The sequence below is a fragment of the Ambystoma mexicanum genome, chromosome 8 (genome assembly GCF_040938575.1).
Source record: "Ambystoma mexicanum isolate Mex_15411 chromosome 8, UKY_AmexF1_1, whole genome shotgun sequence".
Classification (NCBI taxonomy): domain Eukaryota; kingdom Metazoa; phylum Chordata; class Amphibia; order Caudata; family Ambystomatidae; genus Ambystoma; species Ambystoma mexicanum.
The window spans coordinates 706,300,284-706,326,422 of NC_090929.1; the positions used below are offsets into that span (position 1 = coordinate 706,300,284).

General features: G+C 51.3%; 1 protein-coding gene across 1 annotated transcript in view; it reads left to right on the forward strand.

The window, feature by feature from the left end:
- The window catches only part of PPA1 (inorganic pyrophosphatase 1), a 399,132-nt gene that overhangs the window by 290,320 nt on the left and 82,673 nt on the right, over window positions 1–26,139 (forward strand). Inside the window, exon 8 of the mRNA XM_069610510.1 lies at window positions 19,033–19,118. Within this exon, the coding sequence (XP_069466611.1) occupies window positions 19,033–19,118 (86 nt within the window). The remainder of the gene's footprint in view (window positions 1–19,032; window positions 19,119–26,139) is intronic.

The following is a 26,139-nucleotide window of genomic DNA, read 5'->3' on the forward strand; positions in this document are numbered from 1 at the left end:
TGTTTTATATGCAGTCATATGTTGTGGGCAAAGGCATCTTCAACATGCTCCACGTGCTACCATACAAAACCGATTGCAAACTGTGTGGCTCTTAACCCAATTTTTCACTGAAAGTGCTAGAAAATGTACCATTTTAACCCATTATTTTTAAATGTTCTTGGGGGTGGGAGGTGTGGGGGGGAGAACACCCTTAATCACCCTTGTTTGGTTCGGGCTCCCTCGTTGTGCTCGGTTGCTTGCGCATATTAGGCACAAACGTTTATGCCCCGCCAGTTTTAAATTTACTAAACTCCACTGGGACATATACCTAACATAATGTAAGCTTATTATTTTGTGAATATATTGTCTAATGTTCGCCCGTCTTGTTACTTTGTACTTTAATTTCAAGTTAATAAAAACCTTTTGTTCGTATTTTGTAAGATTTCAATAATGATATGGCGTTTTTTTTTTAATTAGTTTCCTGTTTAGGGGCACATTCAATAAGCCCTGTGACCTAAATTCTTACTGTAATGAAACTGCTTTTCTCTGGCTTGTAACTGACGCCCCAGTGGAATGCCTTACCAGTATTGCCCCCCCCCCCCCCCCCCCCCCCCCCGCCCAGAAGTTATATTGCTTAGTCACCACTGGACTATGGAGGATTTTCTTACCTTCTCCAGCATTTGATTTTTCATGGATATTCCCCGTAGTCAGGCTGGGAATCCTCAGTAAATTATATAGACCTTTTCCATAGGAAAATTTTGACACTTTTGTGTCCTATCTACGTCGTTTTTGGCCGCGTACGCCTGCGCCATTAGGATGTATAAGTAGCCCCGCCCCCTCAGATTTCAACCGTCTACCAAAGTAGTGGGATTACCTTGAGTATCTACTATTTTATTAGGTTGTGCGTTCTTCTACTTCTGCTTCGACTGTTTCTTTTCAAAGCATGTCTGGAAAGGCGTTATTTCGTCCGTGTGCTACATGCGGTCTTAAGAAGGTATATGAAGGAGACAGCCATATGGACTGTATTTACTGCCTTCACCCTCATACAGCGGACACGTGTGAGATCTGTCGAGGCTTCTCACAGAAGACCCTAAAAGACCGCAACAGACGCCTGGTTACTTGGCTCAATGACGGAGCAGATGCGTACCCGGCATCAGAGGTAGGCTCTACAGCCTCGAGATCTAAGTCTCCTGTCCCCCCTCGTCGATCGGGGTCGGCGGAGCCTCTGGTGAAGAAATCGCGCTCATCTGAAAAACGCCCCTCGGAGAAACACCCTGCAAAGTCCTCCTCTTCACATAAGGCTTCTTCTTCCTCCATCTAAAAAGGAGAGAAGACCCATAGAAATCCTCCTCAGGAGACAGTCATAAGTCTACCTCGAGTCGAGAGTCCTCGTCCCACAAGTCGAGGCCAAAAACGGCGGGAATGCCTCAAGACCCTGCTCCACAGACTTCATCGTCGACGGTCCGGTCGTCGACGCCTGCTTTGTCTTCGGCGATGGCTCTTCCGACGGCTATTTCGTCAGGTCAAACAGAGCCTATGGGAAAGATGTCATCGTCGGCGGTGGCCCCGTCGGTGGGATGGCAACGAGGTTTCTCCAGCATTGGATCTTTCATGGATTCACATGCTTAGAATATTCCCCGTCGTCAGACTGGGACCCCTCGGTACACATATATAGCCTTTTCCTATAGGAAAACTTCCGACACTTTTGTGTCCTATCTACGTCCTTTTAGGACCCGCCTACGCATGCCCCGCAAGCCGTCCCAGTATAAGAGGCCCGCCCCCGCGGTTCCCCTTCAGATTTCAACCGTCTCCAAAGTAGTGGGATCTCCTCTTGTTGTCTTACTATTTTGTACTAGGTTGCCTTTTTGGATTTCGAGTACGATATGTCCTCTGTATCAGGAAAAGCGCTGTTCCGTCCATGCGCGACGTGCGGCTTGAAAAAGGTTTACGAGGGGGACGGACATATGGATTGTATATATTGCCTCCACCCTCACCATTCGGCGGATGCCTGCGATATATGCAAGGGGTTTTCTCAAAAAACCCTCAAAGACCGGAACCGACGCCTGGTGACATGGCTGAATGAGGGTGCGGGAGCATACCCCCCCTCGGAGGTAGGCTCCACACAGTCGGCGAAAACATCACGCCGCGCGGCCTCGTCGGAACCCCCGACGAAGAAATCTAGACCGTCGGAAAAGGAGTCGTCTGGAACTCACTCCACTACAGACTCCTCGTCGAAGAAATCATCCTCATCAAAGAAGCATGAGAAGGAAAAGAAATCCTCCTCTGGCGATCATCACAGATCGACCACGAGTCGAGAGTCGCGTAAAAGCGGGCACAGTGTGGAGAAGGCGGGACCGCCAAAACCACCTGCGAAGCCTGCGTCGTCGACGGCGATCCAGTCAACGGCCGCCTTCCCGCCACTAGCGCAAGGGGCATTCTCCGTCCCGTCGACAATGGCGTCGACGAGAGCCTCTTCGACGGGGGTCCTACAGGAGGCCTGGAGGCCTGAAGTCTTCGAGCCTACCCCCCCAGAGGCTTTGCTGCAAGAGCAAGCTATGTTGCTGTCCTCGGAGGACGAGTGCGAGAGAGTGGCTGGCCCAGCAGACCTAGGGCTACGAGCGGCTGACAAGTCGTCGACGAGGGCACCCGTTACACCGGTATCTGCTCCTCTCCTCAATCCTCAAGCGGTTTTGTCGTTGGATATTCTGTCCTCGCTTCAGTCCTTGCTACGGTCGTTGGACCAGCGACTTCCCCATGCCAGCCTGCCACAGTCACCCGTCGACGAGCCGGGCCCATCCCGTCAACCGCCGCACCCACGCACGCCAATCTCTACGCTGGCGCAGGAGGAAGGTGAGCTGCCAGATTCAGAGTCTGACAGGGGAGCCATGTCAGAGGTCTCTTTATCCCCCTCCAGGGATCCTACCTGGGAGTCCGAGGCGGAGTTAGAAAACCCCAGAAGCCCAGCTCACCCGTCCCCTGCGGACGACATTGCGTCATTCCATTCGATGATGGAGAAAGCATGCAAAGAATTTGGTCTGTCCCAGGAAGAACAGAAAAAGGACTGTTTTTTGTTCGACCACATGGGCAAGAGAAGGATGTTGGTGTTCTCGATACCGAAACTTGACCATGTATGGAAAGAGGGGTTGCAGACAATGAGACACCCATTCTCAGAACCAGCAGTGAAAGGACGCCTAGAAAAGAAGTTTAAGGCTCCAGAGTCTACCCCCAAGTGTTTGTCCTCTCAACCAACACCAGACTCGGTGGTGTCGGCGGCGGCAGCGAGGAAGGCAAAGGCACAGCACAAGTGCACGACTCCACCCGAGAACGAGGCGAGACGCCAAGATGCCTTTGGCAAGAAAGTGCTCTCTGTGGGAGCGACCACAGTAAAGGCCGCAAACTCTCTGGCTATTGTGGCCAGATACGATAGGGAGATGTGGCACAGGCTGGCTCCGCTGCTTGATCACCTTCCGGAAGCTCAGAGGAAGGCGGCGATGCTACTGGTCCGTGAGGGTGAGGAAGCCTCAAATCACGCAATAAACATCGCGGTGGATCTTGCTGAATCTGGCTTCAAGCAGGTCAACAATGGGGTCGTATTACGTCGACAGTCATGGCTGAAGTGTACCTACTTCAGACCAGAAGTACAATACAAGGTCTTAGATATGCCCTTTGAGGGAGACCTTCTTTTCGGTGAGAAGGTAGACGAGGCCCTAAAAGGGATGAAAGAGGATTCGGGCACGGCACGTTCTTTGGGTGCCCTCCAGAGTGGCAGAAGCTACAAGTCTTTTCGCCCCTTTAGAGGAGCTTCCGGTAATTCAAGATTCTCTTCTGGAGACAGATCCTTTGCCAGATCGGCTTACCCCTCACAGGGATACCGACGTGCCTCACAATCGGCGACCTTTCGACGAAACTTCCAGTCTTCCAGAAAACGTCCATCATATCCATCGTCGGCGAGAGACAAGCAAACCTAAAGATCAGCAGTGACGTTCCACAACCCGTTCTGGGGGGGGAAGAGTTTCAGCATATGTCGACGAATGGGAAAGAATAACGACGGACCAATGGGTGTTAGACACTATAAGACACGGACACTCTCTTCAATTCAAACACAGCCCTCCGCAAATTCCACCTGCGTTCACCGCTCAGTCCCATATGAAGGCACTGCAACAAGAGGTTACACTCATGTTAGCGAAGGGAGTGATAGAATTAGTTCCAACATCACAGAGAGGCCAAGGAGTCTACTCAAGATACTTCGTCGTAAAAAAGCCGAACAGCAAATGGCGTCCCATTCTAGACTTACGCGATCTCAACAAGTCCTTAAAGAGGCTGAAATTCAAGATGCTCACTCTGCAGGAAGTTATCCGCGCAGTTCAAAAGGGAGATTTCCTGGCGTCCCTGGATCTAGCGAACCCACTACCAATTCACGGTTCTTCCTTTCGGGCTCAAAACCTCCCCCAGAACGTTCACAAAATGCCTGGCTCCAGTGGCTGCCTGGCTAAGAAAGCAAAGCCACCATGTATACCCTTACCTCGACGACTGGCTGGTAAGGGGATCCTCCCCAGCGTCGACCAACACAAGTCTGCAAGCCACCATGCAGCTTCTACAACGGCTAGGATTCGCCATAAACTTCGAGAAATCCTCTCTGCGGCCATCGAGAACGCTGGTATTCTTGGGGGCACAGTTCGAGACTCAGCTAGGGCTGGTGAAACCTTCTCTCGACAGGACCTCAAGACTCATTCAACAGGTGGCCCGGCTACGGCGAAACACCAGGATCTCAGTGAGAAAGTATGTTTCGGTCCTAGGGGCCATGGCATCCTGCATCCATCTGGTGAGAAACTGTCGACTTTTCATGAGGCCAGTCCAAGAATTCCTCGCGGACTGATGGACACAAGCTCAGGGATCGTGGTCGGACAGGATAACCGTCGACAAGCTACTTCGGACCCTTCAGTGGTGGCAGAGTTCCCACAATCTGAACAAAGGTGTGCCCCTACAGGAGCCGGAGTTCCAGAGCACCATAGTTACGGATGCATCCCTCACCGGATGGGGAGCGCACATGGGTGCTCTCCAAACGCAAGGTCGCTGGTCTCCAACGGAGTCACTCCTACACATAAACGTACTGGAACTCAGAGCGGTACGATGGGCCTTGAAGGCGTTCCTACCACACATCAAGAGGTCGCGAGTGCGAATACTGACGGACAATACAACAGCCATGTTTTATCTGAGGAAACAAGGAGGGACATGATCAAGGACTCTCTCCATAGAAGCCCAGAAAACATGGCATTGGGCGTCGAAGCACGAAATCTCCCTCGTGGCTCATCACCTTCCAGGAGTGAGGAACTGCCAAGCCGACTCCCTCAGCAGAAACATGGCCCAGATACACGAGTGGGAAATGGACACGGGTCACTTGAAGAAAGTGTTCGAGAAATGGGGCCACCCCCCTCTGGACGCCTTCGCGACCAAAGAAAACAAGAAATGCGAGAACTTTGCAAGCAGGTGGCCCCAAGAGGGTTCGGTGGGGGAGGCGTTCTCCTTCCCATGGACGGACATGTTCCTCTATGCTTTTCCCCCGTTTCCCCTTATACGGAAGACAATACAGTGGATACGCAAATACAATTGCCGGGTGATTCTAGTGACTCCATACTGGCCGAGGCAACCATGGTTCTCAGACCTCCTCCATCTATCGCTGGAACATCCCATAGCGTTTCCGAAAGTCCCGTACCTTCTATCCCGGGACAGAGGCACAGTGTGGCATCACGACCCGGACAGTCTCAACCTTACGTCCTGGCTCCTGACTTCTCGGAATTCGGGGCTTTAGACATTTCAGAGGAGTGCCAAGAAATTCTACAGGCGGCTAGAGCCCCTTCCACTAACAAATCCTACTCCTATAAGTGGCGGAGATTCTGTGAATGGTGTAGAAAACAGCGGGACCTACAACCATTGTCGGTGACGCCGGAACAAGTTCTACCTTACCTGCTCCTCTTAGCAAAAAAGGGATTGTCCCCCTCATCGATAAAGGTACACCTGGCAGCCATCTCGAGGTTCACAAGGAAGAGGCAGTCGTCTCCTCTCTTCAGCGACAGACTGGTGAAACACTTCATGCGGGGTTTATTTCGAGCCTTTCCCCCGGTGAAACGTTTTCCCCCGACGTGGAGCCTCAACACAGTGTTGGCAGGCTTGATAAAACCGCCTTTCGAGCCTATGGCCACGTCCGACATGAAATTAATTTCGTGGAAGATGGCATTCCTGATAGCTATCACATCAGCCAGACGTATCTCGGAACTACAAGCACTGGTCGTGGACCCGCCCTACCTATATTCTTTAAGGACAAGGTAGTCCTGGCAACTAACCCTACGTTCGTCCCTAAGGTTCCGACGGTATATCACAAACATTCATCTGTGGTTCTGCCTACTTTCTTCGCCACTCCATCGTCGGCAGCAGAAAAAGCTCTTCATACCCTGGACGTTAAGAGGGCTCTGAAATTCTACCTACATCGCACACGAGACATCAGGGCTACTCGGCAACTGTTCATCGCATATGGTCCGTCGACGAGAGGTAAAGCAATCTCGAAACAGGGATTGGCCAGATGGGTCTCGTCGACAATTGCTTAAGGCCGGAAGGCCACTGCAAGGACATCCTAGAGCCCATTCTACAAGGTCGATGTCATCCTCAACAGCGTTATGGGCCGGAATTCCGCTGACGGACATATGCCAAGCTGCGGCATGGTCAGTGCCCCACAAGTTTACCCGTCACTACTGCCTTGCCAGGCAGCATGCGGATGAGGTGCAGATGGGAAGAGCTGTCCTGCGCCATCTGTTTCAGTAAGGTAAGATCCACGCTGTGGAGAGTCTGTTTTCTACCTTTTGATGACAGTATACTTTCTGGGGGAAAGGTTATGAGTAAACTTATTCCTGCTGTACATATGTATTGTGTAGTATGGTTGGGGTACGTTACATTGCATTCTCACCACCGTCTCAAGTGTTACTGCTATACAATCTATTCTAAGCATGTGAATCCATGAAAGATCCAATGCTGGAGAAGGGAATAGTTTACCTGTAACTCCATTTCTCCAGCATTGGTATCTTTCATGGATTCACATGCGCCCGCCAAGCCTCCCCAGGACTGCAATGTATGTGATGGATAAGTTTAACCCTTCCTACTTTGGAGGGGCCGAAATCTGAAGGGGAACCGCGGGGGCGGGCCTCTTGTACTGGGACGGCCTGCGGAGCATGCGTAGGCGGGGTCCTAAAAGGACGTAGATAGGACACAAAAGTGTCGGAAGTTTTCCTATAGGAAAAGGCTATATATGTGTACGGAGGGGTCCCAGTCTGACGACGGGGAATATTCTAAGCATGTGAATCCATGAAAGATACCAATGCTGGAGAAATGGAGTTACAGGTAAGAAACTATTCGCTTTTGACCCGATTCCGCCTGAAGCCTTGCTACAACCAGAAGAGACTTTCTCCATCTCGTCGGCGGAGGATGACCGTGATCCGGTCGCACATCCAACCGATCTGGGACTACAACCAACTGGTTCGGGGTCGCTCTTTAGTGGAAGTGCCATTCCAGTTACCTCTTCCTTACTGAATTCCCCAGGCTGTTCTGTCCCTGAAGGTGTTGAACACATTACAGAAGCTGTTGGAGCGGTTGGACACTCGGTTACCTCAGCTTGTCCCGACAGCGCCGCAAGCCTAGTCAGTCGTCGACGAGCCAGGCCCGGCTCCTCGCCCTCCACCCAGGATTCCTACCGCTTACCCAGTTGAAGATCGTTCTCGTCCGCAGGAAGATAGGGAACTGTCAGTCGAAACGTGAAGGGTCGGTTTCAGACATCTCGTTATCCCCCTCAAGGGACCCTACATGGGACTCTGAAGCGGAGATGTAAACTCCGAAGAGTCCAGCGCAGCCATCACCACCTGATGATGTGGGTGCTTTCCATGTCATAATGGGTAAGGCATATGCGGAGTTTGGCCTAGTCCCAGAAGAAGAGAAAAAAGATTGTTTTCTGTTCGATCATATGGGCAAGAGAAGAAAGGCGATATTTGCTATCCCCATTTTAAACCATGTCTGGCAGGAGGGACTGAAAACCATGCGTGACCCTTTTTCAGAACCGGCAGTAAAAGGTCGATTGGAAAAGAAATTCAAGGCTCCAGAATCGACCCCCAAGTGCTTGACGTCTCAACCTTCGCCGGAATCAGTGGTATCCGCCGCGGCGGCCAGAAAGGCAAGGTCGCAACACAAATGCACGACCCTGCCCGATAACGAAGCCAGGAGACAAGATGCTTTTGGAAAGAAAGTGCTATCGGTCGGAGTGACTACAGTTAAAGCAGCCAACTCCCTGGCTATTATGGCCAGGTATGATAGGGAAATGTGGCATCGACTAGCTCCTATCTTGGACCATCTGCCGGAGGAACACAGGAAGTCTGCCATGCTGCTCGTACGTGAGGGAGAAGAGGCCTCCAATCATTCCATTAACATTGCTGTCGACCTGGCGGAATCAGGCTTTAAGCAAATTAACAATGGCTTAGTGTTACGGAGGCAAGCCTGGCTTAAATGCACGACGTTCAGACCAGAGGTACAATATAAGGTAATGGATATGCTGTGCGAAGTAGAACACCTGTTTGGGGAGAAAGTCGATTAAGCCCTGAAGGGCATGAAAGAAGATTCTGACACGGCTCGTTCCCTTGGAGCCCTCCAGAGTGGTAGGAATTTTCATTCCTTTTGTCCCTTCAGAGGAGCATCAGGTAACTCCCGGTTTGGATCATCTAGAGACCGAGGTTTCACCAGGCCCTCCTACTCTTCCCAAGGCTAGACGTGCAGCCCAAGCTACTCGAAAAGGCAGGGATTACCAAACCTCCAGACGACGAGGCGCCTACTCCTCGTCGACGAAGGATAAACAGACCAAAAGCCAGCAATGACAATTTACAAGGCGTCCTGGGGGGGCAGAGTGTCTCGTCACGTCGACGAGTGGGCACGCATAACAGACCAATGGGTTTTGGACACGATACATCTGGGCCATTCTCTAAAGTTCAAGGACAAGCCGCCACGCATTCCACCTGTGTTCTCGACACAGCCCCACCTTCAAATACTAAGGCAAGAGGTGATGCTTATGCTGCAGAAAGGGGCTATAGAACTGGTCCCGGTGGCAGAAAGGGGACAGGGCGTGTACTCCCGTTACTTTGTCGTCAAGAAACCCAATGGAAAATGGCGTCCCATTCTAGATCTACGAGCACTCAACAAACTACTCAAGAATCTAAAGTTCAAGATGCTTACGCTCCAATTAGTGATCCGTTCGATACAACCGGGAGACTATTTGTCGGCGCTAGATCTTCAGGACGCATAATTCCATATCCCGATGCGTTGGCGTCACAAAATAATTCTAAGGTTCGTCGTCGGACTGACCCACTATCGGTTCAAGGTCTACCCATTCGGTCTAAAATCATCTCCCAGGACGTTCACCAAGTGTCTGGCTCCAGTAGCAGCCTGGTTAAGGAAAGAAGGTCACCATGTGTACCCTTATCTAGACGATTGGCTAGTGAGGGGGTTGTCTCCAGAAAGGACACAGGAAAGTCTGCATGCCACCATGTGCCTCCTACAACATTTGAGCTTCGCAATAAACTTAGAAAAGTCCTCCTTATTTCCATCAAGGACCTTGGTCTTTCTGGGGGCAGAGTTCCAGACGCAGTCGGGACTGGTAAAGCCATCAGTCAAAAGGGTTCTGAAACTGCAGCAAAAAGCATCGGAGTGGAAAGTCAACACCAGAGTATCAGTGCGAAGGTACATGTCCCTACTGGGGACCATGTTGTCCTGCATACCCTTAATCAACAATTGTCGTCTCTTCATGAGACCGATTCAAGAATTCTTGGCGGATCGATGGGCACAGAGTCATGTGTGTTGGTCGGACAAATTGACTATCAACAGCAAACTCGTGCAGGCACTTCAGTGGTGGAGAGTTTCCATAAATCTGACAAAGGGAATGCCCTTACTGGAACCAGTGTTCCAGATGACAGTGGTGACGGATGCTTCCCTAACTGGATGGGGAGCTCATCTGGATTCCCTACAGGTTCAAGGGCGTTGGTCATCGGAGGAATCCGGCCTTCATATCAATGTGCTTGAATTAAGGACGGTGCGTTGGGCACTGAAATCCTTTCTTCCACGGATAAAGGAATCGGTTGTACGAATTATGACAGACAACACAACAACAATGTTTTATCTAAGGAAACAGGGAGGAACTCGCTCCAGAACTGTCATCCGAAGCCCAGGAGATCTGGCATTTGGCCCTTCAGCACAAGATATATCTATTGGCGTTCTACTTGCCAGGAGTCAAAAACGTGCAAGCAGACTCTCTCAGCAGGGAAATGAACCGACTACACGAATGGGAATTGAACGACCAACAACTACCCCGTGTCTTCGAGAAATGGGGTAATACGGCCCTCGACCTCTTTGCAACGAGAGACAACAAGAAATGCCCACAATACACGAGCAGGTGGCCGCAGCAAGACTCACTAGGGGAGGCGTTCTCTTTCCCGTGGACGGGCAAGTTTCTGTATGCCCCCCCCCCCATTTCCGCTCATACGTCGGACGCTGCAATGGATCCACAGATATCCATGTCGGGTGATCCTGGTGGCCCGTACTGGGCCAGACAAGTGTGGTCCTCCGATCTACTCCATCTTTCAGCGGCAGAACCATTGAGGTTCCAGAAAGTCCCGAACCTTCTGTCTCAGGAGAAAGGGGTTGTTTGTAATCACGATCCCGACAGCCTCAGTCTGACAGCCTGGCTCCTGATTTCCCCGAGTTTGGTACGTTAGAGATTCCAGTGGACTGTCGTCGCATTTTGCAAGCGGCGAGGGCGCTTTCCACGAATGCTTCATATTCATACAAATGGAGGAGATTCTGCATATGGTGCGCAGGTCAACCAGGTCTGGTCCCACTGGATATCGCACCAGAACAGCTTCTACCATACTTGCTACTCCTAGCTCAAAAAGGCTTGTCTGTTTCATCCATAAAAGTGCATCTAGCTGCCATTTCGAGATTTACTCGGAAGAGACATTCAACTCCGTTATTTAGTGACCGGCTGATTAAACATTTCCTTAAAGGGTTGTTCCGAACCTTTCCTCTGGCAAAAAAGTTCCCTCCAAGCTGGAGTCTTAACCTGGTTCTGGCAGCGCTGATGAAGCCCCCTTTTGAGCCGATGTCGTCATTGAAATTTTTGTCATGGAAGTTGGCTTTTCTGGTAGCTATTAATTCGGCTCGACGACTGTCAGAAATACAAGCTTTAGTGATCGATCCACCGTACTTGAGATTTTTCAGTGATAAAGTTGTGTTGGCTACTAATCCTCATTTCATTCCTAAAGTACCTACCATGTTTCATAAGCACTCTCTATAGTGCGGCCAACGTTTTTTCCAACACCTTCGGTTGCAGAGAAGACTCTCCATACATTGGACGTGAAAAGAGCTTTAAAATTTTATCTCCATCGCACTCAACGCTTCAGAGACACGAGACAGCTATTTGTGGCTTATGGCCCTTCGGCTAAAGGTAAGCCGATCTCGAAACACGGACTAGCCCGATGGGTGTCGTCTACCATTTCCTTTTATCACTCAATACCCGGAAAACCTCTGGAGAAGCGTCCAAGGGCCCAATCGACGAGATCCACTTCCTCGCCGACGGCGTTGTGGTCCAGAATTCCGCTGGGAGACATCTGTCAGGCGGCTTCCTGGTTGGTACCACACACACACGTTTACCCGGCATTATTGCCTCGAGCAGCAACATGCTGAGGATACACAGATGGGTTGCGCAGTCCTACGGAACCTGTTTCAATAAGGTAAGCCCCAATTAAGGGGTCACATCCTTTGGCTAATGTAATTTGAAGTGTGATGTTGTCACTGTTAACATACTATACGGTGATGTTTTGCTATGATAAATATACATTATGGTTATGGGGATATTGGTTTGCATACACGCCTCCATCTATGGGGGATACTGCTGTACAATCTATTCTAAGCATGTGAATCCATGAAATATACAATGCTGGAGAAGGGAATAGTTTCTTACCTATAACTCCATTTCTCCAGCATTGGTATCTTTCATGGATTCACATGCGCCCGCCAGCCTCCCCTGGCATGCAAACCAGATGTCCCCCCCCAGAATACTTTTGGGGTCGAAATCTGAGGGAGCCGCGGGGACAGGGCTACTTACACCTCTACGTCCTAATGGCGCAGGCGTACGCGGCCCAAAACGACGTAGATAGGAATAAGTGTCGAAAATTTCCTATGGAAAAGGTCTATATAATTTACCGAGGATTCCCAGCCTGACGACGGGAAATATTCTAAGCATGTGAATCCATGAAAGATACCAATGCTGGAGAAATGGAGTTACAGGTAAACTATTCCCTTTCATCGCCTTTCATCGCCGGATTAATGGCTGTTGGTTGCATAAACCAAATCTCGCCATCCCCTTTTCAAGTTTTCATTCATGAATGACCAAATGCTTTCGGGTGAACGTTGCACTATAAAATGGAAACGAAATGGGGGATTGGGTAGGTCTCGGCGTCTGCATTATCATATGCCTAGGTTGCCCCTTGTATTGCTCACTTTACTTGCACTTTGACTTCTCTATCGCCCTCAGTCACAGGATAGTTAAATGCACAACTAATGCAGAAACTGTCAGATTTATAGCATATCTCATTCAGGAAATGTCATGTGGGGAGAGGTGTGTGGTAGCTCAGGGGCAGCATGTTTCATGAAAGCAAAACAAGACGACAAAGCGCAACACAGGTCGGAATCCCGAACCCACGCTTAGAAACCAATCTCCGGTATTAAAAAATAACAATTTCAATTCATGGCATTGAACTATACCCCCGTGTTTAACATGTTTCTCCAGCATGGGGTCTGGCATGGATTCACATGCTCATGAATATTCCCCGTCAGGCCGGGAATCCTCGGTATAGAAAAAATCAGTATCAGTTTCGTTGCTGATCTGTCTCTCAGTAGTAACCAATCACTGGTCTCTGGGTCATACTGCCCCAGCCAATGACTGCCCTCTCCCTAAGCCCCGCCCCTGGCAGCCATCCTCAGATTTTTACCGCACGTTCAAGTGTTGGGAGTCCTCGTGCTTAGCTCTTGAGCTTTTGCTGCGTTTTCGCGCTTTTTCAGGAAATTCTCATTTTTTCGGTTAAATAGAGCCTCAAGCGCCACCGTTTCTACTTCCGATCAACGGGGATCCGTTTCGGAGTTTCTACGCCCCTCAAGGGTGAAGATTTCGTCGAGTTACGCTTTTGGAGGATTCCAGAAGTTCCGAGGCCTACCCCGGACATGGCCCAGGAGAAGGGGAGCTTGACGCCCAGGAAGCTGTTCAGGACCTGCCCTGGATGCCAGCTTCAGAACGTTTCCAAGGAGGACGAGCATTTGTTATGCCTCTACTGTCTCCATGAGGACAAGACGCACAAGGAAAAGGACTGCGCGTTTTGTGGGAACATGTCGGAGCGGACCATGAAGTATCGCCACATCCGTCTCGCCAACTGGCTGTAAGGTAAGAGCCCGCCAAGCGAGAAGAAGTCAGAGCGGTCTTCTAAGCCCTGTGAGGGTGCTCCGGCGACGGGGGCCCAACAAAAGGCTAAGCACCGCGGGCACCGGCAGCGCCAAACAGTCGGGCTTCTTGGCTGCCAGGCAGGGCGCACCTTCCCCGGCGCCATCGACCACGAGCCAACGCTCTGGCTCGGGTAAGAGGAAGTCCGAGAACCCGGCAAAGCTTCTGGAGAGGCCCCGGTCGATCTCGAAGATTCCGGCAGAGGGGGAGCGAGGCTCGGACCCTTCCCCCCCCGCCCCCCAAGGTGAAGGCCCCAGGCGTACAGAAGGTGACGTTGGCCTTAATTCACCCTGCTAAGACCTCAATTGAGGATGTCGCCGCGGCCCTGGCTCAGCCTGTGGAGGCGCCCTCAGGTACCAGAGTCTTCCTGCCACCGCGGAGGGAGTCGTCTTTCAGGCCCATCGAGAAGACCCCCACGAAGTCCTCGTTGGAAAGGGCGGGGGGTGGTGGCCGTCGTGGATACGGACACGACCTCTGAAGAGGAGCTCATCTAAGTCGTGGAGGAGGCCCAGCCCATCGGGAGGGATCCCGACGAGGGCGGCGACGGTGATGCAGACGAGGCTCCTCAAGAGCCCTCGCTCCCATCGTTTCCGGCACCGCAGGACACATCGGCGGCCATTTTGTCAGCCATCCAGTCCTTATGCTCGGAGATGAGGACTAGGTTGCCCCTTCCCCCGACGGAGGTGCCTGAGCCAGACCCGACGGAGGAACTGGAGCCAGGACCTTCGGGGAGCCACCACTTAAGAGGAGGATGATGCATCCTAGGCCTCATCTCCCACCTCTGCGGCCTTCTCTGCCTTCCCCCCGGTCCACTACCCACAGGGATGATACAGGCATGGACACGAATACGACGGGTACGGATGACGACGACGGGACGTGCCCCCCGTCACCCCCTGCCCGGGCGTCCCCGCCCGACGAGATTGGATCCTTCCATGCAATGATCTCCAGGGCATCCAAGCTCTTCCAGCTCTGCCCCGAGGAAAAGGAGGGTTTCCTTTACCAGCGACGCGAGGCTAAAAGGAAGACGGTCCTCGCCGTACCGCTTCTTGATGACATCTGGGATGAGGGGCTCGCCATCCTCAAGAACCCTGCCACGGCTCCTGCGAAGAGGGACCGGTACGAGAAGTAGTACCGGGTCCCCGGCGCTGCCCCCTTGTGCCTTAGGGCGCAACCTACCCCGGACTCGGTCGTTTCGGCACCGGCCAAGAAGAAAGCGGGGGGCGCATCGGCCTCGACTTCAACCTCCCCTCCGGACGGCGAGGGTAGGAAGCTGGATGCGATGGGATGACGGGTCATCTCATCTGCAGCGACGACCATCAAGGCGGCCAACGCCCTGGCCATCGTAGCACGCTACGACGGAGTTGTGGTTCAAGATCGCCCCTCTGTTGGACTTCCTTCCGGATGCCAAGAGGGCTGAGGCCCTGGAAATATTGCAGGAAGGTGAGATTGCCTCGGACCACGCCATTACGGTGGCTACGGACATCGCAGACACCGGTTTCCCTCAGTTGGGCAACGTATTTTGCCTGAGACGACGAGGGTGGCTCAAGGCGACGATTTCCACCAGGACGTTCAGACCAAGGTTTTGGACATGCCCTTCGATGGGAACAACCTTTTTGGCAAGGCGGTTAATGAATCCCTTCAGGCGATCAAGACGGTCACGGATACGGCCCGTGCACTGGGTGTGCTCCAACAGCGACGGCCGTCCTTTCGGAGCTCCGGAGGCAGACAGGGTGCCTCTAAGGGAGCCGGCAGCAGCTCCTCTACGTACCGTCAAGCGGCAAGGTCTTCTTCGCAGGAGGCCTACAGGGGACGCGGCAAGTCAGGTGGATCCCGCTGTCGCCAAGGTGGTCAAGGAGGCAAAGCGGCCTCCAAGCAAGATTGAACCGACCGTCGGGTCGGGCCCCCGCCGAAGCACCCCGGTGGGAGGCCGGCTGACGAAGTTCGTCGGTGTGTGGGAGTCCATCTCCACCGACCGTTGGGTGCTGGACGCCCTGGCCCTGGGACACGCCCTCGAGTTCCAGAAGAGGTGCCCCCGCATTCCTCCCGTGGCCAGGAAAGAAAATCACATCCCTCAACTGCTGTTGGAAGTACGGGCGATGCTCAGGAAAGGTGCCATCGAGCTCGTCCCGAAGGAGCTTCGGGGCTCCAGAGTTTACGCAAGATACTTCCTCGTGAAGAAGACAGGAGGATGGCGTCCCATCCTGGACCTGCGACGACTAAACAAATACATCAAGGCACAGAAGTTCTGGATGGTCCCCCTCCAGCACGTGCTGGGACAGCTGGAGGAGGGCGATTTCCTGTCGTCGTTGGACTTGGAGGATGCTTACTTCCACATCCCTATTCTAAAGAGGCACCGAAAGTTCCTCAGGTTCGTGGTCAAAGGGCGGCACTACCAGTTCAAGGCCCTCCCGTTCGGATTAAAATCGGCACCCAGGGTGTTCACCAAGTGCCTAGCACCAGTGGCAACGCAGCTGCGCCTGCAGGGCATCCACGTCTATCCCTACCTGGACGACTGGCTCCTATGGGCAAGGACAAGGGAGCTCGCCGTGGAACACACTGCGAAGACCGTCCAGCTGCTCACGGACCTGGGGTTCTCCAACTTTCCAAAATCCCACCTGGTCCCGTCGCAAGTCGCCCTGTTTCTGGGAGCACAGCTCGACACAGTGGCGCGGCGGGCCTCACCGTCGGAGGAAAGGATAAGGACCATCCTAGGAAAGGTGCAACGTCTACTGGCCACGGACGTGGCCAGAGTGAGGTCTATCAAGTCCGTCCTCGGAATGATGTCCTCCTGCATTTATCTGGTGCCCCACTGCAGACTTCGGATGCGGCACTTGCAAGAATTCCTCGACGCCCACTGGATCCAGATGACTGGCAGCTTCGAGGACAGGATCCCGCTCGACGAAGCGTTCCGTCAGGCGATACGATGGTGGGGTGTCCGCGCTCATCTGACGGCGGGAACAGGTTTCCTAGCCCCGGCCCACCAGGTGACCGTGACGACGGATGCCTCCCTGGAAGGTTGGGGAGCGCACACCGGGGGTCTCCACGCGAGAGGCCTTTGGTGCTCGGAGGAGAAGACTCTCCACATCAACATCTTGGAGCTCCGCGCAGTGTTCTGGGCCCTCGGGTCCTTCGTTCCGCCCCTCAAGGGCAAGGTGGTGAGGATCTTCACCGACAACACCACCACGATGTTTTACATTCGGAAGCAGGGCGGAACCAGATCCCCTGCCCTGTCCAAGGAAGCCCAGGATCTGTGGCATTGGGCCGTCGCCAAAGGGTTGTTTCTGGTACCCTTTCATCTGGCAGGGATAAAAAACACCATCGCCGACTCACTCAGCAGGGAGCTGCGCTCGTGCCACGAGTGGGAACTGCGCCAGGATCAAGTGGACCGACGATGGGGCGAACCCCAGATCGATCTCTTCGCGACGGCGGCGAACTCAAGTGCCGGAGGTTCGCCAGCAGGTTTCCCCAACCGAGGAGCATGGGCGATGCTTTCTCGTTCCCCTGGGACGGCCTGTTCCTTTATGCATTCCCGCTGTTGCCGTTGCTACTCCGGCTCGTCAACCAGCTCAAGAGGTCCCGGTGCAGGATGATCCTCGGCGCACCGGCGTGGCGGAGGCAGATCTGGTTCCCGGACCTACTGGACTTGTCAGCGTCCACACCAGTCAAGCTGCCAACGGACGCGGATCTTCTCTCCAGAGAAGGAGGCGCCATTCTTCATCATGAACCAGAGTCGCTGAACTTGCAGGCCTGGCTCCTGCAGCACTAGAGTTTGGAGGATACGACATCCCGGCCGACTGTAGAGAGGTTCTTGCAAAGGCCAGGGCATCCTCAACTCTCGTGCTACGGATATAAATGGAAGAGGTTCTCTGTCTGGTGCCGTGCACAGAAGATTAACCCTCTGCGGATTACGGCCCCTCAAGTATTGCCGTACCTAATGTCTTTGGCCAAGGCTGGCCTATCTCACGCTTCCATCAAGGTACATCTGGCTGCCGTCTCACGTTACACCAGAACTACAGGACGGGCGTCCTTGTGGTCTCATCGTCTGGTGAAGGAATTTATGAAAGGACTGTCATTCCCGCCGGTGAAGGCCCCTGCCCCGGCGTGGGAGCTCAACGTGGTGCTAACTAGGCTCATTGGAAGGGGGGGGGCATTCGAGCCTATGCATTCAGTGCCGTTGAAGTTTCTGTCGTGGAAGACGGCATTCCTCGTGGCCATCACCTCTGCACGACAAGTGGGAGAGATCCAGGCCCTGTCTTGCAAGCCTCCATACTTGACTTTTCACGACACGAGGGTGGTGCTGAGGACGCACCCCTCCTTCATGCCCAAGGTGCCGTCGGACTTCCACCTCAACGAGCCCTTGGTGTTGCCAGTTTTCTTCCCGTCGCCGGCTGAGAGGAGACTGCACTCGCTGGATGTAGCTAGAGCGCTGAAGTTCTACGTGGACTGTACGAAGAGTTTTCGGAAGACATCACACCTGTTTGTGAACTTTGGGCCTGTGAATCAAGGGAAGGCTCTCTCGAAGACTTCCATTTCCAGATGGCTCTCCGGGTGCATCATGCACTGTCACCGGTTGGCAAACCGACCGTTGCCAGGCCGTCCGAGGGCCCATTCGACCAGAGCGATCGCTGCTACTACGGCGTTCCTGTCTGGTGTGCCCCTGCTCGAGATCTGCAGGGCTGCTACGTGGAGGTCGACGCACACCTTCACGAGATTCTACTGCGTCGACCGGGATTCCAGGGAGGAGTCCAGAGTCGGCCAGGCAGTGCTGCGCAACCTGTTCGCCTAAGGTGAGCCTGGTGAGGAGGTAAGAGTTGCTTAATGTTGAGTTGTTGTATTGCTTGATATTGAGCCTTTTGCCACCTCCCGTGGTTGTGCATGTGTATACTGATATGTATTCTTATATTCATGAGCATGTGAATCCATGCCAGACCCCATGCTGGAGAAGGAACAAGTTAGTTACCTGTAACTGTTGTTCTCTAGCATGTGTCTGGCATGGATTCACATTCGAACCCTCCCGCCTACCCCTCTGCGGCTCTTCACTTGGTCATACTGCCACTTCACGTGCTACCAAATCTGAGGATGGCTGCCAGGGGCGGGGCTTAGGGAGAGGGCAGTCATTGGCTGGGGGCAGTATGACCCAGAGACCAGTGATTGGTTACTACTGAGAAAGACAGATCAGAAACGAAACTGATACTGATTTTCTATACCGAGGATTCCCGGCCTGACGGGGAACATTCATGAGCATGTGAATCCATGCCAGACCCATGCTGGAAAACAGTTACAGTTAAGTAACTTGTTCCTTATCCATTTACCAGATTTAAAGAAGTTTTGCCCTCTAATGAGCAATGGATGTTTGCTTTATGTGCTGCATGAAATCACCAAGCGTGAGCTAAAGCCATGTTCTGGGAGTTTTGTGGCCTCTTCGCGTACAGAAGTATAACACATTTTCTTTACAAATTATCTTTTTGTTTTTGTGGTAGGATTTTGCAATTGAGGTAATCAAAAGCACTCATCAGCAGTGGAAGGACTTGGTGAATAAGAAAACTGATGGGGGAGAAATCAACTGGTAAGTTTTTGTCACCAGAAAGTTTGATAATGAAACACTTTAAAGCACGTTACCCAGTTGGGCTTTAAACTAGAGTTGCCTTAAGCGCACACTGACATTTTATACTTGTGCAGGTGGGATCTCATTATCATTGGTGGAGCCCAGTTCTAGTTTTGAGCCCTTTAATCCACTTTTCTTAGACATGTTTTTCATCTTGTGCTTTGAAAAAGGTCCGATGGTAGTTCCAAAAAATAATGCTTAAGATTGTGACGACCCAATCCGTGAAATTCGATGCTTCTTGCCTGCAATAATTTGTTCTCTGCATTCCAGTAGGTTTAACAAGGAGCACAAGTGTTGTGCAATACCAAATTGAAATGCAGTGAGAAATGGGCACATGCACAGTTGAGCAGTTTCAGATTTTCTCAAGGAAGCGCGCTTCATTAATGTAGTGTAGGACGTTATTTGGCACAACAGCTTCTTGAAACACTATTTTTTGCAAGTGAGCTGCTTCTTCAATTAAATCTTGTCTTTCGTTTGTAGGATACGAGAAGGCTTTGGCGTTGTAGCTTTGTGCAATCCACAAAAGCCATATTTGGGATTTCTAACTCCCTTTAGACTGACAAAATGGACATTTCAATAAAACTATTTTTAAAACCCATTCCCTAAAATGTACTTTAAAATAAAATGGCAGTTTACCCTCTCTCAAGCTGCCCGGGACTTTTATATGATAAAATGCCCCCATTGTACATTAGGGATATTGCAAGTCACAGGAGTTTCATTATCAAATGGAGGAACGAAGCTGAAGACAACCTTTATAGGGTCACAGAACTCAACAGTGACTTGAAATATCCTTTTTAGTGTGGGCTAACGGATGTCGCGTGCATCTACAATCCGAAACTATTGCATTGCACTACAGATAGGTAGAACTGACGTTTGAGGAGGGACACATAAACGTGCAGTTTTTTGGTTGTTTTTCCCCACCCATTAACTGCCCATGGCCATGCTAATCCCTACCGCTGCCAAGTATTATGAGTAACCATTTGCTGTAGTAAAATGTGCAACTATAATTGTCTAAGATGGCTTCCCCAAGCTGATAAAACACTGCTTGAAGTGCCAGCCATTTCCCACTTGGCCCAAAAATGCCTTGAGCCAGCGCCAACTACCTCGTAGTGTTTGCACACCAATAAATAATGGACCCTCTTGTCCTAGTACAACCCCCATCCTTAAGACACCTGTTCATGATTCCTAAGATCCAGGTCGAAGTTTCGGGTATCACCATCGCCAAACCGGTTGTATGTCCTAATACACTGTTGGAGGTAAATGAACCTAGTGTCACCTATATTGCAGCTTCTTTCCCTCTTGAAAGCCAGCCTCTACCTAATTCTCCAGTTCGTAAGTCACTTAGTGCAAAGGAGTCAATTTTAAATAAAGCAAAATCGGGGTGTCCTGATTACATCCTTGGCACAAATTGCTCTTATTTTGGGGTTTGCTTACTAGCACTTCCCTCTGTTTTCTCATAGAAAAGAATATTGAGGTGCTAATGTTAACACAAGCACTGGAGTCAAAATATTCTTTGCAGATAGTGAAAATCTTGATGGTTACCAAGATGTGGCTGCCCTGTGACAAGACTAATACTTCTGATCGCAGCAAGCCCACTTTGATGGTATAGCAATGATGCTGCTTTTACCTTAGCATGATACACCATTGGGGACCTAGGTATGAATCTTTCTTTTGAGGCCCAGATTCTCAATTTTCGCCTGGTCCATAATCGTGTCTGGTGATGTCCATTACTGTAATACTTGGGGTGTACAATATTCCCTTTTACCCCATCTACTTTTCTAGTTGTATCCTCACGCAGGGTTTGTTAATTGTTTACTGGCTTGGAATATGGACGAGACACTCTGGGGCATGTCTCCCAGACTACTGCTTGGTTCAGGTTTGATTCGAATGCTTACTGTATATCTGAAAAAGCATGCGAAAGGGTCTGGCATGGACAAATGTACAGCCTTTCTGAAAGCCAGCTTGCAGTGGTATCGCCTCCCCTGTCCACCATTCTAATTGGATTGATATCCATTAGCTGTAATTTTTTCTATCCACATTCAGGAGTATGATGGCTATGAAGGGGGCTAGATCTCTTGTCCCATTTCTTCGGTGATGCAGCTAAAACTACCTCGTTCAGTTTTTCTAGCACCTTTGCTTTCACCCTCATTAATGCTGGCCCTTCCCATACAGACAAGGCTTTAAAACTTCCTAGGCTATTTGATTGGGCTTGCCGCTTTCCCAAATAGGAAACTATCAATTGGTCTCCTTACTTTTGCTTTGATTGGGCTTTGCAACACTACATAGATAATTTCTTCAGTGCGGGCATTCCGTCATTGGATCTATAAAAGTAGGTTCGCTGATTCCCATTGGTTAAGTATTCCTTACACATCTTTGCTATGATCATTGGCAGCAAGGTTAGTTTATTTACTGCTTTGCCTTTGGGTACTAGTGCTTTGAATAACCTGCAGTCTTTTGCTTTCACACGATGGTGGTAAAGCTTATTTTGATGAGTTGACTGAACTCGCATCCTAACAAGTGAGGCGAAGAGACACCAGAGACTAGGCTGGTCCCGCCACTACCAGTATGCTAACCGGAGATTAGATGAGTGGCTCAGCTCGCTAACCCTGCAAAAGGAAGCTCTTCATGCCCAGGCTCGGCCTGGCCTATAGGGCAATCGGCCAAGGGCCACAACAAAAACCACAAAGTACTAGTGTGGGCCTGATTGTTTTGATCAAAGTGTGCCACTTTTTAGGCCCATGTGGGCCAGTTTGATAAGCGTGTAGTGTTGATCAGTGTTACTGAATGAATATTTTTGAAAATGCACACTTAGCAACACATTTTATCAAAAGCCTCCCCCTTGGGTACTACTCAGTCTGTCACAAAAGGAATTAATTGCCTTTTGCAAATGTCTGACCCTGTTCATGAACCCTAGCAATGAATGCCACCATCTTAACATAGTTTAACATGTTAACAAGCTTATCACTGCTTGTAGGCCTTTCCTGACACCACCCAAATGCATTAACCTCGCCAGAACATTGGTCCTGTCCAAAATCGACTACTGTAATTCACTTTTTTTCTAGGGACCAGTCTGAGAAACTTGAACTAATTACAAGTAACGCAGAATAACGCTATTAGGGCCGCACTTAACATCCCGAGGAAGTTGCACAAATCCGATACAAGACGTAACCTTAACTGGTTCGGTCAAACACAGAATCGCCCTTAAAACGCTTGCCCTAACACAAAGCTAGAGCCCACCTTGCACCAGCTTACCTTTCCCTTTCCAACAGACTCCTGCCACATACCACCTCTAGGCCCCTAAGATCGGCCCATGCCAACACTATGTCCATTCCTAGATTCCGGCTTCAGAACTCGTGGTGGGGGTGGTGGGGGTTGGGGGGGTGGGTGGACAGGGGGGGGTGAGGTGGGGGGGGTCAGGCGGGGGAAAGAACCATCAAATTCCGGTGAAAGTAAACTTGCTGCATACTGCTTCTATGGCCCTAGGGGAGAGTGATGAAGGGAGAAAGACCAAAGCTGGTGGAAGACACAATTCTTGAGAAACCTTGAGGAGACGGGTGCCTGGAAGAAGGCACTGCAAGCCCTGAAAGCTTGCGAAACACTGGGAGCTGCTAAGAACTGGAAGTCCTGGGAAGGCATGCTTGCCAAGGTGTCCCTAATCACCACCCAAATCCCTGGAGGAAGTGGTCAGCCATTGTCAAAGACTTCAGATAGCAAACCTTGCGGAAGGAGGAAACCCTAACCCATAGCTTTAGGGTGACCGATCGGCTGCCTGAAAAGGACCATGAATGATGAGGGGTGGTTGGAGCGGGGGTCGGGGGTGAATGGGGGTAAATGCCCATAAACTGCTTTGAATCCTAAGAAACACATGTACTCCAGCATGGGCTCTGGCATGGATTCACATGCTCCTGAATATTCCCTGTCGTTGGGCTGAGAATCTTCTGGTTGTAAAGGAGAAATACAGTTTGTAAGTGACTGTTTTTTTTTTCTTTTGCCATCACTGTCCTCTGGGTCATACTGCCCCCTCCAATGACCGCCCGCTCCCTAAGCCCCTCCTCTGCCAGCTATCTTCAGATTTTTACCGCACGCTTCGGTGTTAGTCCTCGAGTTTGCACTGCAAGCTACTTTCCGTTTTTTTCGATTGATAAAGCTTTGATTTTTGTTACAAAAAGAGCCTGTGCTCTTTTCTCCATCTGCCGACAGCAGGGATCCATTGTGAATTTCAGCGCCCCTCAAGGGTAAAGATCGTCAAAGTTTGCAGAAGGCCATTGGGCCTACTTCGTGCCCTGCTACCGAGGAGGCGGAAAGGTACCTCTTCAAGTCCTGCACAAAGTGCGGGCTACGGAACGTGTTTGTGGAAGAATAACTACAATGCCTCTACTGCCTACACCCAGACCATAAGGAAGTGGTGAGAGATTTGCCTCGGGTTCTCCAAGAAGACGAGGGACAGCACGCTATACTGGCGGCGTGACTTAAAAATAAGGCCTCTGCCCCTTGCCCCAAGCAGGGCCATGCCTCACCCAGGACCGGCCATTGCGAGGAGCAGTCTTCTACGTCCTTTGAGGGCATCTCATCCGTGGGGGCCCAAGACCAGGCAAAGAACCGCAAGTCCGAGTCCACTGAAGCGCTGCGGAAGCGGGCCCCAAGATGCATAGGGTGCGACTGACCTCACCATCCACCTCCCTTGCCATCCGGCAATCAAGCTCCTCCTCAAAAAGGAAATCTACCCCGGCTAAACTGCAGGAGAAGTCAGAGAAGCCGCGGACAGAGGAAAAGGCTGAACTGCCCAAGCAGGCGCAATCGGCGCAGACTAAGACTTTGATGATAGTTGATGGCAGCTGCTCTCAGGACTGCTAAAGGAGCTGACCCTGTGAAGGTAGCACCTGCAGCACAGATGGTATCCTTGCAGCCTAAGGAGCTCAGGGGGAGGAGGCTTCGAAACAGCCCTCTCAAGCCATGGAGGTCTTGTCCAGACGACTAGGACCAGGAGTCCTTGCACACAGTCCATGAGGACATGGAAGAGGAGGGCGACGACTGTGACGGCGACGCAGGGCCTAGTTTTCCTATTCCGCTAGCTCAGCCAAGGGATGGGTCTCTTGGCACACCTTGGTGTCGGCGATCCAGAGGAACAATCGGGAACTCCCAACTTTCCCTGAGCTCTCGTCCCCTTTTATACAATCTAGAAAGGTGAGGTAATGCAATGATCATCATAAGACATCCTCATTGACTTTGGTATTTGAAGACAACCCCTTTTCCAATCCCGGGTTTGTTGCCTTAGCTGTCGTTCAGACCCAGTCTAATCGGCTTTCATCTAACTCATTCTACACCAGTGGCCTCTTCATGAACTTATATGGAGAAAAAGTTATCCACTGACCTCATCAAATCAACTATTTTGTATGCTCAAGCATCCATGTTAGGGTTGCCTGACTTGTCTTATCAAAAATGGCCGACCACATTACAAAATGCCTGACCAACTTTTTTTTTTTCCCAAAACTTGGTCCCTGCTCAATTTCGAATCTGTATTGTTTAATCATTTATGATAAACATGTACTAAACATATTCTGTACTATGCACAACATTCTGACACCACAAAATAGATCGCCTTTAAAGCGCTTTTCTGAAAAAAGGCACTATATTTCTGATCTCCGCAGTATTGAGTCATTGATCAACACGGTAAGTTATCTACATTTGGTTAGAGCGGAGTGGGGTCTATTTTCTACAGTCAGTTTGAGGGGAGAGAGGGGGGGTAAGCCTAACCTTCAGTACACAATGATAACCAGAGTCTCTGCGCTTTTTCATCTTGTGCCTGAAGAAACCAGGAAGGAGCATTTCTTATACCAGAGGCGAGAGGTCGGGAGAAAGACTATAGTGGTGTTGCCTCTTCTGGACGACATGTGGGAAGAGGGCCTGGCCCTCATGAAGAACCCTTGCGCGGCTACAGCCAAACTGGATAGGCTGGAGAAGTATCTGGTGCTGGACTCCGCACCCAAGTGCCTGAGGTTGCAACCATTGTCTGTTTCCTCATGGCCGACGATACCACCGAATCGGTCTAACAACCCGCCTAGTCTTCGGTCCTTCCAGAAAGCGAGGGGAAGAAGTTACATAGGAAGGAAGGTGATTCACACCACAGTGGCCACTATCAAGGCAGCCAACGCACTGGCGATCCTAGCCATGTACAATCTGGAGCTGTGGTACAAGCTGGGCCCTATTTTGGAGTTCCTCCGAGATGATGGAGGCTATTGCTCTTTTCCAGGAGGGGAAATTTGCGTCTAACGCCATTAGTGGCGTTGGACTTCGCAGACACATGGTTACGGCAGATGGGGAACGGTGTCTGCCTTCCTTGGCAAGGCTGGATGAAGGCCATGTATTTCCAGCTGGAAGTCCAGGCAAAGGTGTTGGACATGCCCTTCAACAGAAAGAACTTGTTTGGGAAGGTAGTCTAGTCCCACCAGGCCATCAAGGCGAACACAGCCAGCCTTTTCCTTTGGCACTCCCCAACAGCAGCGCTCTTCTTTTCTCTCCTCCAGGGGAAAGCCAAGCAGGTCTCCACCACCAAGGAAGCCTGCAGAGGCCGTTCCCAGGCCTACGGTAGTGGAGGACAGTGTCAGTCACCCGCAGGGCAGGACACCAGCCCCAAAACAGGCCTGAACCAACCGGGACGTCAGCCCCCCACACGTGCATCCTGGTGGGCAGCTGGCTGACTAGGTTTGTCGGCGAGTGGAAGGAGATCACCACCTACTGGACGCTTTTGCCCAGACACACCCTGGAGTTTCAATGCAGGTGTCCATGGATCCCTCCGGTGTCCCTTCTGGAGCAGCACATTCCTCAGCTCCTGGAAGAGATAGGGGCCATGCTGCAGAAAGGGGTGATGGAACTGGTTCCCCAATGAGACTGGGGCGCCATAGTCTCTTCCAGATACTTTCTGGTCATAAAGAAGACAGGGGGCTGGAGGCCCATCCTAGACCTAAGACATCTCAACAAGTAC